Source organism: Struthio camelus, chromosome 20, assembly GCF_040807025.1.
Source record: "Struthio camelus isolate bStrCam1 chromosome 20, bStrCam1.hap1, whole genome shotgun sequence".
NCBI lineage: Eukaryota > Metazoa > Chordata > Aves > Struthioniformes > Struthionidae > Struthio > Struthio camelus.
This window is the reverse complement of record NC_090961.1, coordinates 13,935,145-13,950,988: the sequence shown is the minus strand read 5'-3', so window position 1 is coordinate 13,950,988 and position 15,844 is coordinate 13,935,145. Positions and strand designations below refer to the sequence as shown.

Here is a 15,844-nt window from a genome sequence, read left to right as displayed (position 1 = left end):
ATGGCCAAGGTTGAAAGAGACCTCTGGAGATCATCTAGTCCAACCCCGCTGCTCAAGCAGGGTCATCTAGAGCACATTGCACTAGAAAACAGAGGTCAGTGGTCTGAACTGAGCCCAATACAGTGAGTTATGATGGCAGTGGAATAGCAAGGGATCGGGCAGGATTCATTAAACAAAGGACTTGTGAGTAAATTAAAAACCTAAACCCTAAACTCAAAGCAGAGGCAATCTACTGAAGGCCTAGATGGACTCCAGCTTGCATTGTGCAAGGCCTCTAACTGAGCTAGGTCTATGCTGAGGTTTGACAGAAATGCTAAGTTTTGGACTAACTATGAATGTGTATAGATTGCTTGTTGCTGCAGCCCTCATCTCTTGTAACTGTTCCTCTGAATGGATTTAATAGCATTTAATTTAGAAGGAGAAGCAAGAAGTGGCTATATCTACCCATTTCAGGGACCTCTGAATCCCCCTTCTGCAGCTTGATCCTACTGAGAATACACAGCTAGTTAAACTACGGTATGAGAGGCCAGGAACCCTGTGTACGAGCGGGAGAACCACAGCATGCAGGGTGAGCGTGCAGTTTTGGGGAGGTGTGTGTCTCTGTTCATGGTCTTCCACTGCAGGAGAGCTTGTGCTCGAGGCACCCTTCAGACCACGTCTTTCACATCACGATGCAGACGGATGTTGCTCTAGAGATGGTGGGGAGGCTTGGAAAAGAAGGTGTGGGTTACCATATTTTGAAATATTGTCTCTACCTTGAAACAGCCCTGGGAGAGAGCTAACTGAATTTCAATAATCTGTTGCTTGAAACCTCTGCCTTCTGAAATTTCCTACAAAATATCAATTCTGAAGGAAAAAATGGTTTTGGAATTAGAATATCATGTCTCCAAAACAGTATCTGTTCCATGTGGGACCTCAAGAATTTCACGAGAGCTATTCAGCTGTGAATGCGTTACAAATGCGATGATGCAGCTGGTGCCTGCACCTCCATGAGAACCCCACAGTGCGGTGTGCTAGGGCTGTCTCTCCCAGGGCTTTCAGACTCCCAGACCAGCATATTCACATTCTCAATTTTAAGTCAGCAGATTCCACAAGCTGTTTGTATTCATCAGGTTGTGAATAATTCAAGTTAATACTGGGATTGCAAGGAATCTTGGTCACCATGGATAGTGCACTTTTACAAGGCTCCTCAAAACTACAAACATTAATACTTGCATATTCCAACCCATCCTCTACAGCAGCTCATCAGTTAAGCTGTTCAGAAGACAGGCAGGCGCTGAATGGAAAACTGTTTGTTCCTTCATTCAAGTTCCTTCAAGTGCCAGTAAGGTTTCTAAATATTGACAAATTCACATTTTCCAGCAAAATTATATTTTCACAGAAAGTTTCTAGCCAATACTGCAGGGCACTAGTCATCAGAATGGCAGGACTGGTGACTAGACCTTAGTATGGGAGGGATGAGATGGTGTTACTGCAAGAGGGTAGCTTCTACAGCAGGGTGATGACAGGAATCTGTGTGGATCCTTTGGAGGAGGGCTCCAATCTCTAGGGAACCTGAAAAAGAGTGGAAAGAACCAAGGAAAAGGAAACTCCAGCCCCATTAGATTGGCGATGGCCTTTTTGTTCACATCTCCAGCTCTGCCCATAGAAATGTGGTTCTTGTAGCCATCATTGAGGGCTATCCCTCATTACAAATCTACCAGCTGGTTTAGTTGTACCATGGCACATCTAGGAGGGTGTGAAGTTGTGATTCATGGCCAATTCATCATAAACTTTTATAAAAAAGCTCTTGATAACTCTGTAGTAGAATGCTCCAAAAAGCAGCAAGAGTATCAGAGCCACAGAAAGCTCCATTTTTTTAAATCAAATTTTATCGGGGCTTTCTGCACTTGCAAATGAAGCTTTCTATCTTCACTGTAATCTCTGTGGGAAGAACCAGTGGAAGGCTTAGCTAGTGAAGGGGCAGGAAACAGTGTAGGAGGGCTTTTATGCTGTAATTCCCTTTCTGTAAGGAATAAACAACAAGAGAGTGTGAGGAGAAGACAAGTGAAATTCTCATGGTAAAGACCAGCACCAGCCATGGGAAGAGCTGCCCAGCAAACCCTCCTAGCTTTACTCAGCCTCACAGCAGTAGTGTATGAGCATCAGGCCATTGCCCAAGGTGAGTAAAAGACAAAACTGATTTATCTAACAATCTGATTCTTAGAGGATCACATTATAGCTGAATTGATCTAATGGTGAGGGCCATTCAACTTATTTAAAGTCTTTTTTAAACCTCTGCTGTTGGCTATACGCTCACCTGCTTCTCCTTCGTTACTTTGTGTGTTCATGTGGCTAGAGGTTGTGTTAGCACTGTTGGCTGTTCTGGCAAAACCAGAAGCATTTGCTGTTGTATTAGCCAGCTGAATTGATATCTCCTGTGAGCGCAAGAACACTGGATCTCACACAGAAGGAAAATGGTCAGGAAAACGATCACGGCCAAAGATGGAGAGTTTGGGAGTGGAGTCTGACCACTTCTTCTGACAGTGCACCACTGTTAAATTGACTTGGCTATCTCAATCTGCACCTTTAGGTAAAGGAAATATCTGTTGTTCAGTGCTCCCTTCATATGACTATGTACTTGGTTCAATTCCTGGCTTTAAATGCAAATCCCATTTTGGGTTAACTATGGAAGCTCTTAACATTCTTGTCTGTGTAGGAGGGGAAAGATGGAGTAAAGGACAAATGGGATCAGCTAAAAAGGTAAACTCACTGTTAGAGGAGAAGGACAGAGCTGAGGTAACTAAGAGTTTTCTCTGTTGTGCCCTGTGCAGGAGGAGCAAGAAAAAATAATCTAGCATGGGGGATGGAAATGGAGGAAGTAAACCTACCTGGACTTGTGTTTCTACTTGACCACAAACACGTATCATTTCATTACTAGCAAAAACCACTGGAGCGCTGCCTGATTTCAGGAGCAGCACATGCTTCCTTCTAGACTATACAATTTTCAGGTTGTGCAAGAGCTGTGACCATTATCAATTTATGTCTCCAGAGGTCAAAAACATAGATGCTGAGAAAAATAAGCCACTCTCTATTCCTGAGGGATTCACTGGAACCCTCAATGCCAGCGGCAACAGGAGACTGTTCCAGCCTTTTGTCCTCAAAGGTAAATTCCCAAAAACTAAGTGTGAGTCTGATAGATGTTGGGGAAGAGGACTTAATATTATCTACCTTATGGTGCTGATTAAAATCCAAGTTCAGAACCATGTACCTAGATATAACAGCATGGTCTTCAGTGACAGAAGGTCGTATCCTTCACTGACATAGTCTGGACTGACTTTGTTGTCTCTAATGGAGTCTCTAATATTCTTCTTCATTTGGGAAAGGAGGGTCTATGATCTGCTGTGATAAAAACTCTAGGCCATGGTCTTGAGTAGGTGAGAGAGCTAGGCTCTACCAAGATACTTTACTATCCCTATGGTCATTTCACATGTTCCAATCCACCACTGTTTTTCTCTTCCTGAATAGGACACGAGGGTATCAGTTCATGTCTCACAGGTGAGTGTTTCCATCTCACATTACGTGCGTTGCTACTTTATTTCTTTGGAGATACAAAGTGCAAAGTAAAACTGAGGCAACAGAAATACATTGGAAAGCATATGTAATTCACTCCGAATTCTGCTGATGCTTGTGTTCTAGTCTCTTTTTTTCTGGTCTGTTAGCATTTCTGGCCTATAAAGTGTTTAGTTTTATCAGGACCCCTATAGATCATAATGCATAAGGTTATCCTGGAAGATGGCTTAGTGACTAGAATCTACTGTGAATCCTTGTCTACTTTGCCATCTTGAATCTGAAGAAGATACTTACATGTAAACAGCAGCTTCCTGACGGTTTGTTTGTTTTTTTTCCCCAATACTAGCAAGGATTTCAGAAAACTAGTTTAATCCAGTTTTCCATAACTTTAGGCTTTGCAAAATCAGGAAATAGCTTTTTAAAAAATCTAGTTCCATAAGAAGCGCTCAAACTGTCTTTGTTGGAATTTACTGCAAACTTCTTTAATAACAATTACTTGTCTTCCTGCGCAGGAGAAAAGAGCTGCAAAGAACTGTTAGACAAAGGAAACAGGATGAGTGGTTGGTACACCCTATATCTCCCAAACTGTATGGCCATCAATGTATTGTGTGACATGCATACGGAAGGAGGTGGATGGATAGTAAGTAAGAGTGAAAAGGAAAGTACTTGTAGAGAAAACATCTAATGGATTTCATTAGGGGTGGGATAGATTTTGTTTGAATAAGTTTATTCCTAGAGAGGACCTCACCTGTTTGTCAGCATTGTGTAATAACCTCTTGAAAACTGAAAATGAAATCAGTTTTCTGCATACTATCATAAAGATTCAGGATTTCTAAAGCAAAATTACAAGCAAAATGGCTTCTGACTCTACTGTACTACAAGTCTCTTCATAGTCTCAAAACAGCTGGGATGTGGTTAAGCAAAAATGGAGGCTGGTGCCCCGAACTGGTAATTAGCTTAATACTATTTCCTTAGAAATCAAGAAAAAAATAAAAATGATAAGGGTAAAGTGAGAGCCTAGAAGGAAGGCCAAGGAAGTTTTCTCTCTGCTGCAGTCAGTAATGGTAACGTTTCCAAAGAAAGTCTTTCAAGTTAAATGAGTTTTGAACAAATTGGGATCATTTACAATTCTGACAGCATCTTTTTGCTTTTTCCCCCAAATTAAATTTCAGTTAAATCAGCAAAACATAAATCAACAAGACAATTTGTTTCTTAAAGTCCAAAAATCCCATGTCTGACTTTCTTTGACCTCTCCAAAGGTTTTTCAGAGAAGAATAGATGGCTCTGTAGATTTTTTCCGCGACTGGGAAGAATATAAGAAAGGTTTTGGCAGCCACATAACAGATTTCTGGTTAGGGAATGAATATATTCACCTTCTGTCATTGTTTGGTAAGTATCATGTTTTTCATGCATTTTGCCCCATCAGCTTCTCCCTCCATACTTAATATAGAATTGTATTTGATTAAGAATTCTAAACTGCCTGTTAGGCAAGAAAAGAGACACTAGACTGTAGAATCATAATTGCCATCTTAATTTTGTGTAGGTGGGCTCTTAATGGAAACAGTAGCCATGAGGATGACCATTACATAGGACAATGGTATAGGCTGTAACAGATAATATTATCCACAAGCAGTCTTTGCCAGAAAAATTTATATGCAGAGCTAATCAGTTCAGAGTGGCTACTGTAGTCACACTTGCACGAACAGAATTGTGAGGCAGTGGACAAATAACTTGTCTGTCAAAATTCATCCATGTCTTACATTTACACAAAGATATCCTGCCTGGCAGGCTTGAAGCACAATCGCTGGGAGGTGTAAGGGCTGCTCTGGTTATGGTCTCTTGTCCAGGCTTCTTTTGTTACTTTCACAAACAAGAAGCTTGAAGCTACACAGAAAGTATGGAGTGGAGCTAAGACCCTTATTCCCAGACACTCATAGTATGGTTTACACCAGACACTTAATCAGCCAGGTTTTCAACACAATTGAGATGTTTCTTCGGGTTATTATTAGTTTTTCAATTGATGTTTCTGAAGACAACATCTTCAGAGATCTCTCAGCTAAACTCTTCTGAGTTAGGCTTCACCAGGCAAAGTTTTGAGCATGCCTTTACTTATGCTTATTGTCATTCTGATGCATCTCCTCAAATATGTCCAATTCAGGTGGCATCTTTTTAACCAACACAAGTAGGAAATAGTTCTGGGGAAAGGAAGGGGTGCAGGAAAAGTCAAGGGGGAAGCTGATGGTACTGAGTAGCAACTCTGACTTTTTCTGACTCATTGCCTTCAGAAGCCTGTCTTACAGGTATAAAACGATGTTGGAAAACAAGGAGTGAATGTTTCACTTTCAGATCTGCTCTTTGTAGGTACTCAGGAACTTCGCATTGACCTCATGGATTTCGATTACAAACGCACGTTTGCCAAGTATGCATTATTCAAAGTATTTTCAGAGAGAGAAAATTATAAGCTGAGTCTTGGAAGTTTCATTTTAGGTACTGCAGGTGAGTGCTGGGCATTGTCACAAACTTTCATAGCAAAAGAAAATCTGACAAACAAAGCAGCGGCACTGAAGAGTAGCTACAGCGTAAGCAAGACAAACTAGTTCCCATGAAAAAACGCTGCTGTCTCTTGCATATCAGTCCTGAAGTCACAATCCACTCTTCCTTAGTCCTCACTCGGCCATTTTACATTAACATCAGTGTAACTAAAGTATGACTAATTCAATAGCTCAGAGATTGATTTCTATGAATTTCAAAAGGATCTTATTACAAATGAATAAACCGGTTCAGATAAAATAAAAGCAGACCTCACTTGGTTAGGCACAGAAAAGGGCCCTCCATTCTAACGCTAAGGGTAGAGAGAGAGTTTTTAAAATACTTTAGTACATTTACATGCTTATTGTTTACTGCACTTCTCAATCCAAGCTGCTATCAGAGTTAGTACAAGGTTTGAAAAGCCTTATATAGTGCACGTAATTTGCAATATTATCTTTTCTTTCCTACGTATTGAATGTTCATACTCAAGGACTAGATAGTTACTTTTTGTTTTTCAAACAGGTTCTGCTGCTTTTTGAGAGACATACTCACAGAGTTTTCTTGGGCAAAGGCTTAATTTTAATTTTGATTTTGGCTGAAATTATGGGAAGTAATCTCTGTGCTTAAACTACAGAGCAATATTTTTATGATAGAAAGATATGTATATTCCTCAATATGAAGACTCAAGTTATATCACTTTGAACTTTTGTACAAATTCAAGATTAAACTCAGTTGTACACTCAAATGCTAAAGATTTTATAACTGGATACTGTTGTTAAAACTGGATACTGTTTTATAATTGGATACTTTTATAACTGGATACTGTTGTTAAAATGCTTTGTCCACCTTTTGGTAGTAGATTTGGACACTGCCATGCTAGCCTGAGTGCACTTCGCCATAAATGCTGATCCTTTCTTGCAGGGGATTCATTATCAGTCCACCATATGATGCCATTTTCAACTAAAGACCGAGATCAAGATCCTCAGTCGAATCAGTGTGCAACAACCTACAAAGGTGCTTGGTGGTTCAATGATTGCCTAGATTCCAATTTAAATGGGCAGTATAAGAATGGAGAACATGAGACATTTGCAGATGGTATAATCTGGAAGGCAGACAAAGGGTATTATTACTCCTACAAACAGACCGAAATGAAATTTCGCCCAGTTTAACGCAGCATAAAGTGATCTACATCCAGTTCGTTTTGTCAGCTTCATTTGCCATCTCTGTATCAGTGTAGTGTTGCTTCTATCCCTAAGCCTTATACTTTCAGCCATTTGGAATGCTAATTCCTCCCTATTAACCAACAGTTCCATCATTCAGGTAGTCCAGGACAAAGTACAGCGGAAAAGAATTGTGAAAAAAAGATTTGAGGATATCTGAATAGTTCATGTAAGCTGCTTTTCATTGTTAATCATTTTTAGAAATAAATAAAACTCTGAAATGTCAAGATTTCAAAAAATTACAGCTGCTGTAGCAATCTCCTTATAACTAAATGTTTGCTCTCCAAGACAGATGTTTCCCGAAATCTTGTCCAGCAGTCACATGGCAGGGCTTCTACAGAGGTAGAGATGACATGTTGTTTATGGATTTTTGGGCAGGTATAGCTCTTTTGGAAGGTGTTTGTTTGATCAAAGTAGAACTAGATTAAATGACTGTCAGTAAACAGTAAACAAAGAGCTTACAAACTTCTCAAAAGGCTTTATTTATTTTATTCTGCTGGGTAATGGGGACAATTGAGTGAGCCAATGGATATCACTACACTTCCCAATTAATCTTCTTGGCTAACACCTACAACTGACCGCTCATCTGTGCCTTTTGGGAGAACTGTGGGAGAAGCTGTGGAAAATATAAACTGTACAGTTAACTCCTGGGAAAATGCTTATGTTTGAATCTGATCTAGTGAATAGACTAAACTTTATATCCCATTTCCAGATTTAAAAAGCCAGTCTGGGGCCAATGGGTCAATAAGTATGCACTTTACAATTTAGTGCTGTGGACTAAGTCCACAAAGGAGAAACACTGAGTACCAGACAGCATTACTAGCATCACGGGGCATTTCTTCCATTGCAGAAAAGTCAAGAACAACAAAATTTTATTTGCTCCTGCTAGAGACTTGCCAGTAGACAGCAGAACTAGCATATGAGACTAGGCTGATGTATTGTTAAAGTCATGGCCCTGCCTCTAGGAGCCTATACAGAAAGCATCAAAAGAAGCAAAAAGAAGGCTATAACGGACACATAAGGGATGGCTCACCCATAAATGGAGGCTCTGTCTTCACATACTTGCTGACTTAGGTGTCACGTTCTGCCACCTGCATCTAAAACCCCCCATCACCCAGCCAGACATTAGCCCCAGCCTCCATTACCATGAAAACAGGTAACAACATCTCTGCCTTGCTGACTAGACCATGCTGAAGTTCACTACCTGATTCCGTAAAAAAGTTTCCCTTTTGAACCACATTTCTGTGTCTCCTGGAAGGTTTATCCCTGAAATTTAAGAGGATGGAGAGCTTATCTTGTACCATAGCAGAGAAGGCTGACATCACACACCGTTGCTGCTTTTGTCTGAGAACTTCTAAGCGCTTTATGAAGGAGGGGTACCATGATTGCACCTAAACAAAGGCAGAGAGGGTTTATCCGTACTTCAGCATGGATATAAGGCTATCGCAATTCTTATGACCAGATGCTCTGAGAGTGCAGATAGTCTTCTAGCCTGGTCCCCACCATGCAGAGATTGCCCTGGGGAGCAGGGACACCAAAACTTTTGCAAGCTGTCAGGCATGGCCAGGCAGATTGCATGCAGTTTACCAGGCATCTGTGCAGTCAGGAGGTGCAAAAATGCAGAGTAAGGCCTGCTCCCCACGGCTCTTGCATTCACCCCTCCAGTGCACTGCCTAAGAAGCCAATTCAGCTGCGTGTAATCACAGAACACATTGAGGGTACACTCGGGACTGCCCACACCCATCTCCCAGTGAAGTTCTGAATGAACTGAGATGTGCTGATGCATAAGAGTCGGGAATCTTTCCACAACATCACCACCTGTGAAACAGGCAACTATATGAGATGCTTGGATCCAGGAAAAGGCTCCTTATTAAAGAACGGATTTCTCAAAGAATTATTCAATGATACAAAAGCTAGCTGGTGAGGTGGAAGGGAGAACAGTGAACTAGGGAAGGCAGCCCTTGGCTAGTACTCCATGTTTGCATGGATGAGAATCCTCAGAAGTACATGAATGACTTCATGGGAGGCACCAGCAATTTCATCTTTGTCCCATGCTCGTTAGGAAATAACAAGCTGCACATAGATTTTGAGGATGCTGGCAGCAAGAAATATTTTGCTAAGTACAGATCATTCCAGATCATGGGGGAGCCTGAAAATTGTAAGTTGGTCTGAGGCAAATGGTAGCTGGTAATGCAGGGAGGTAAGGTGATCTCAGTTATGTTCACAGAAAAGGTAAAACCTGTTCTGCTAACTGAAATGCGACTAATCTTGTAAGAGAGGAAATAAATCCCAGCCAGTGCAAGTTTGGGGCTGCAGCAAATGTCTCCAAACACTAACAAAACCTGTGCCAGAGCACAGGTAAGGCTAGCGCTTCACAGCTCTCTCTTCAAAGCACGGATCTGGGAGAACTTTCCTGTCCAAGACCATCTGAGTCCAGCTGCTTAACTATTTGCCCAGCTAAGTCCAATGGGATTAGCAGGCTGATCCAATCAAGTAGGATAGGCGTTTAATTCAGGGAGTAAGTTCTTTGCCTCTAGGGGTGTTTAACTATTTCCAGGTGGGCTTCCCTATATACGATTTGGCCATAGAAGAAAAATGAGTTCTCTTCACCTGCTGAAATGCTCTGCAATGATCCAAAATGAGGCTGGGAGAGCTTGCTGTGGTATGCTAGTGAGATATTGGCGTCTCCTGTCCATCTGTCTCTCTGACTGCAGCCAGTTTTCAGAGGTCAGATGAGTGGGCACAATTTCCAGGAGGATTCCCCACTTTTCAGTCTGGGAAATACAGGAAGGAGAAAGAGAGAGAGTGAAAAATGCTGCTTGTTTTCCAGCCACAAATTCCCTCGACCACTAATGCTATCACAGAAATCTCATCCCTCTCAAGCCTCTCAAAACAAGCCTTCCTGCAGATATCATTACTCTCCCTGCAAGTCAAGCCTTCAAAGCACATGGAAGCTCAGCCATCGGCGTGCACAGTGGTGCCAGCTCTCTCAAGTGAGCTCTTATTTCACATCTCTTAAATTCACAGCTGTCCGAGTTTACCTCCTAGTTTCACAATGCCAACTGTCAGCCTTTCTTGCAACTCTAGGAGGGGCTCAGGGCAATGTCCTTAAGTTAGCACAGAGCAGAGGAATGCAACAACTGGGGCTCTTCTGCTTGTTATGTGGGGTGCTTATAGCCTTTGCTGCTTTCCCCATTTCCACGGTGAAGCTCTAGCATCCTGACAGCAACTAAGCTAATAGCAAAGCTCTCAGGACTGCACTGGGACCCCGAGTGTCATGTACAATTTTGCATTCATCAGTGCTAAATCACTTGCTGGGCACAGTAATCGTATTTCCACATGCACTTTTTGAGGCACTTCTGTCATTTGGTTGCACCTTCTAATTTGCTAAGCTTATTCTCTTGGGGATTTGCAGATCAGTTCGATCCTGGGGACTTCAGTCTTGACGTTTATGTCTCTAGAGGTGAAGAGGTGAGTTGCAGTGTTCAGAGGTCCTCCCCATTCTCCTAAAATGCTTCAAATTCCCGTTACCATATCCCAAAACTGATCTTGGAATTATAGAACAGGTGGGGTCATTTGCCAGGGGTCAAGGAAGAATCTACATAGAAAAAAGAATTGCTAATGCTATAAGTGATAAGCCCTCTGAGATCTTTACTAGATGAGGAAAAGTAATTTAGGACACATTGATCACTGCGCCAGTTTCAAAATCTACCCTCAGGGGCCTGACCTACTTTGGAATAAGCTTGTTTGTGGATAGTTCCACCCCTGCCCCCAAATGTAGCTGCATTTACAGGGACATTGCAGCAAGGGACTGGCGTTGCCTCCTAGGGATAAAGCTGAGGCGACATCTCCAAGAATCCCACAACGCTGGAAGGAATCCACAGCCAGTAACAGCTAAGCGGATCCATCAAAACTGCCTCCGTAACACGCATTCTCAGTTCAACACTGAACTTTTTGCTCTTGTAAAGGAGCAGCTTGGAAAAAGCTAGGCAAACCCATTCTTACTTTTTTCACATGATAGATCTAACCAGGAGCCCTTGAGAGTTTATAAATTTGGGTGAATCTATGAGGCTAGTTTTGCCACGGCTTTTTAGAGTGACTTACCAGGGGAAACAGCTGAGGAGGAGCGCCTGCCTCCCTCGAGTTGGAATAACGTATTACAGCCTTTGCCAGGCACATAGCCCATGCTATTACAGCATGCTTGGCAGGAGAAGGCTTCTCAGTGCTAGGGGCTGGCTCTTCATCACTGCCTCCCCTTAGGCAGATACAACGCCAACCTAGATCAGGGTGCACCAGCTATGCTGCAGGAGCATTTGCACTGCACAGAGCCATATGACTGAGACAAGAGGGGATGTCGCTGTCCCTAGTCAGCCTATAGCTGCTGTGCTTAGCTCTCTCCCTCCCTAACAGCTGAGGCATCTGCTCAACCTTTTTCTCCCTCCTTTTGAAAGGCTGAAGAAAGAAGGTATTCTCAATTCTCCTCAAGAATTTCATGCACAGAAACTGGCACAGATGAGAGGTTTTTTTCCCCCCACTTAAAGCAAACCCCAAATCTGAATGAGACTGGTCTGATTACAATCCCTCTCATTTCCCTGCAGTTTTTTCAGAGAGGGGCAGGGGAAGGATGTATGTGTTTCCCTGCCTGAATTAGGTCTCAGAAGCAACAATAATCAAAGATCTACTGGTTTATTATTATTTTATACACACAAGTATATGTCTGTGTATATGTACTGACTATTTGGGGATAAGGAATTTAAGTGGCAACCAATTACTTTTCTTACCTCTCTCCTGCTTACTCCCATTTGCTTAACATTAAAGCAGGCTTTCACTTATCGTAGGAGTTTGGGCTGTAGTTTGAGATATGAGAAGGAACCCACAAAGAAAGTAAATGTGGGGAAGCTATGTTCTGCCTCTGATATCCCAATAGCTGGGAAAGACTCCAAGAAATCAGCCTCATCTGAACTGGGATGCAGCAATACAGAGAAAAAACTAAAATACTGCCCTCTGATAAAATTCATAAACTTTACGGGCTCTGTGTCTTAAGGTAACATGGGGATCAAACTCAGTCAGGCAGTTTGGACTTCACATAACTCTGCCACTGATGAGCAGAGTGCACAGCATAGCAACAGCAAAGCAAAACTGAAATTCTACTCAGTATTACAGTGAACAGGGACTGGGAAAAAAACATACATGTTCTGCCCAGCTAGCATTGCCTGGACATACAAAGCTTTAACTCTAAATTGGTCCTGGATCACCTATAAACCTCTGTTTGAAGGGCTGCAAAGTGCTGACTGGCAGGTAGAGCACTGGAGCATGAGTCAGGCAGTATAGCTTCTGCTAATGGTCTTGGCTCTCCCATCTGCAAAGTAAGATCTGCTTTTTGAGCCAGCAGTGTGCCCTTGTGGCCAAGAAGGCCAATGGTCTCCTGGGCTGCATTAGGCAGAGTGTTGCCAGCAGGTCGAGGGAGGTGATCCTGCCCCTCTACTCAGCTCTGGTGAGGCCTCACCTGGAGTACTGTGTCCAGTTCTGGGCTCCCCAGTACAAGAGAGACATGGCACTCCTGGAGAGAGTCCAGCGGAGGGCTACCAAGATGATTAGAGGGCTGGAGCATCTCTCCTATGAAGAAAGACTGCAAGAGCTGGGCCTGTTCAGCCTGGAGAAGAGAAGATTGAGAGGGGATCTCATCAATGTGTACAAGTATCTGAGGATGAGGCCAGCTTCTTCTCCGTGGTGCCCAGCAACAGGACAAGAGGCAATGGGCAGAAACTGAACCACAGGAAGTTCCATCTGAACCTGAGGAAAAACTTCTTGACTGTGAGGGTGACAGAGCATTGGAACAGGTTGCCCAGAGAGGTGGTGGAGTCTCCATCGCTGGAGATATTCAAAAGCCATCTGGATGTGATCCTGGGCAATATGCTCTAGGTGACCCTGCTTGAACAGGGAGGTTGGACTAGATGATCTCCAGAGGTCCCTTCCAACCTAAACGATTCTGTGATTCTGTGATTCTGTCATTCTGTGAAAGTGCCACTAACAGGCAGCAGCATAAGAGCTGTCTACTTTAACCAAATGTATGTTTTCACTAGTTCATTTCCTCTGGAAACAAAATAAGGGAGGGGAAAGACACCTGAAGTCTGCTAAGGCCCTATGAGGGGTTAGCTGGAACAGCCAGGCAGGAACTTTCCCCATCAGACTTTTGGGAAATGGCTTATGTGGGAAACAGCTTCCCAAGAACTCGCCAGACTCCCAGCTTTGATGGGCAGGTGGTGGGAAAGTGCAGAGGTGGAGCTTAGTGCTAGATTTTTTTTTGTGCTCGATATAAGAGGCTTAGATGGGTCAACTGCTAACCACAGCGCCTGGGACATGGAAGAGGGGAGCTGAGCAGAGAGCACAGACAGCGCTGGCCATGGGGAGGACAGCCCCAACCCTCCTTGCTCTGCTCAGCCTAACAGTGATGGTTTCTGATGCCCAGGACTCCTGCCCAGGTGAGTGCGGCACAAATCCCACTGTCTCCCTGAGGAGGCACTCTGCTTCATCCTCTAGCTCTGTAACACAAGAGCCATAAAAAAGAGCTTGGAGGTGAATTATTTTCCTTCCATGCATCATTTTAATTCAGCTGCAGGTGGGAGGAGGGCAAGAGAAGATGAAGTCCCAGCAGCCATCCCACCCCAACCTGGGGTGCCTTGCCCCAGTTACTGAACGATGCAGAGCAATATAATGGAGTGTTTCAGTGCTCACTGGGTGTCAGACAATCTGGCAGCTTGGGGACACTACCTAAAGTAGCTTTCTGTCCATATTCTCTAGGAGGGTGGTAGCAGCAACTCCAAACTGAGCTGGTGTCAGGAAATTTGGCAGAGCCTTTAATGCTCACAAATCTGTCAATGCTACATAGTCTCTGCTGTCAATATCCCACATGGCATCTCTTGACTTTTGTTTTATTAAACTATAGTGCATTTCTCATGCATGTGATGTCATATATATAGCATCCTCTCAGACTGAACTCCTCTGAAGCTGCAGATATTCTGTGTTGGTATAAAATTCCTCCCCTACATGCACCTCAAGCTGGATCCTCACAGACATTAATACAGGCTGTTGCCAAAGCTACACCTCAGCCATGCAGGGACAAAAATGTGGCAGGAGTATTACATCAGGTATCATATAGCAGGGGTCAGCCATGCCAGGAGCAGGTAGATGAGGGGAGAGTAGTGAATGTTGTCTACCTGGACTTCAGTAAGGTGTTTGACACAGCCTCCCATCACATCTTCATAGGTAAGCTGATGAAGTGCAGGCTAGATGAGCAGACAGCGAGGTGAATTCAAAACTGGCTGAACAGACAAGTTCAGAGGGTTGTGGTCATTGGCACAAAGTCTAGCTGGAGGCCTGTCACTAGTGACGTACCCCAGGGGTCAATACTGTGTCCAATACTGTTCAGTTTATTCATCAGTGACCTGGATGAAGGGACAGAGTGCACCCTCAGCAAGTTTGCTGATGATACAAAAGTGGGAGGAGTGGATGATACGCCAGAAGGCCGTGCCGCCATTCAGAGGGACCTGGAGAGGCTGGAGAGCTGGGCGGAGAGGAACCTCATGAAGGTCAACAAAGGGAAGGGCAGGGTCCTGCCCCTGGGGAGGAATAACGCCATCCAGGCCCCAGTACAGGCTGGGGGCTGACCTGCTGGAAAGCAGCCCTGCAGAGAAGGACCTGGGTGTCCTGGTGGACAACAAGTTGAGCATGAGCCATCAATGTGCCCTCGTGGCCGGGAAGACCAGTGGTCTCCTGGGGTGCATTAGGCAGAGTGTGGCCAGCAGGTCGAGGGAGGTGATCCTCCCCCTCTGCTCAGCCCTAGTGAGGCCACACGTGGAGTGCTGTGTCCATTTCTGGCCTCCCCGGTACAAGAGAGACATGGGCAAAGTGGATTGAGTCCAGCAAAGAGCTGCTAAGATGATGAAGGGATTGGAGCATCTTTCATAGGAGGAAAGGCTGAGAGTGCTGTGCCTGTTGAGCCCGGAGAAGAGAAGACTCAGAAGGCTCATCTTTTCAATATGTATAAACTTCTGAAGGGAGGGTGTGAAGAGGATGGGGCCAGACTCTTCTCAGTGGTGCCCAGTGATAGGATGAAAGGCAACAGGCACAAACTACAACACAGGAAGTTTAGTCTGAACACAAGAAAAAAAACATTTCACTGTGAGTGTGACTGGGCACTGACACAGGTTGCCCAGAGAGGTTGTGGAGCCTCCATCCTTGGAGAAGTTCAAAAGCCACCTGGACATGGTCCTGCACAACGTGCTGTAGGTGACTCTGCTTGAGCAGGGGGCCTGGACTAGATGATCTCCAGAGGTCCCTTCCAACCTCAACCATTCTGTGATTCTGTGAGTGCTGTGCCAGAATGGGAATCACAGAATCACACAGGTTGGAAGGGACTTTAGAGGTCTCAAGTCCAAGCCTCCCTGCCCCAGGCACAATTAATTTATATCATGAACCTCGGGGTTGTTGTTGAATTTGATTTTGAATGGATGGAGAACCCACCACCTCTGTGGGTCCCTGGT

General features: G+C 43.9%; 1 protein-coding gene across 1 annotated transcript; it reads left to right on the top strand.

Moving 5' to 3' along the window:
• LOC104139794 (ficolin-2-like) lies at positions 1 to 7,250 on the top strand. The gene is made up of 7 exons (XM_068915358.1): positions 1 to 94; positions 3,032 to 3,145; positions 3,508 to 3,537; positions 3,996 to 4,192; positions 4,812 to 4,941; positions 5,914 to 6,048; positions 7,003 to 7,250. The coding sequence occupies exons 1-7, from the start codon at positions 1 to 3 to the stop codon at positions 7,248 to 7,250; spliced, it is 948 nt and encodes a 315-aa protein (XP_068771459.1).
• The last annotated feature ends 8,594 nt before the right edge of the window (positions 7,251 to 15,844 follow it).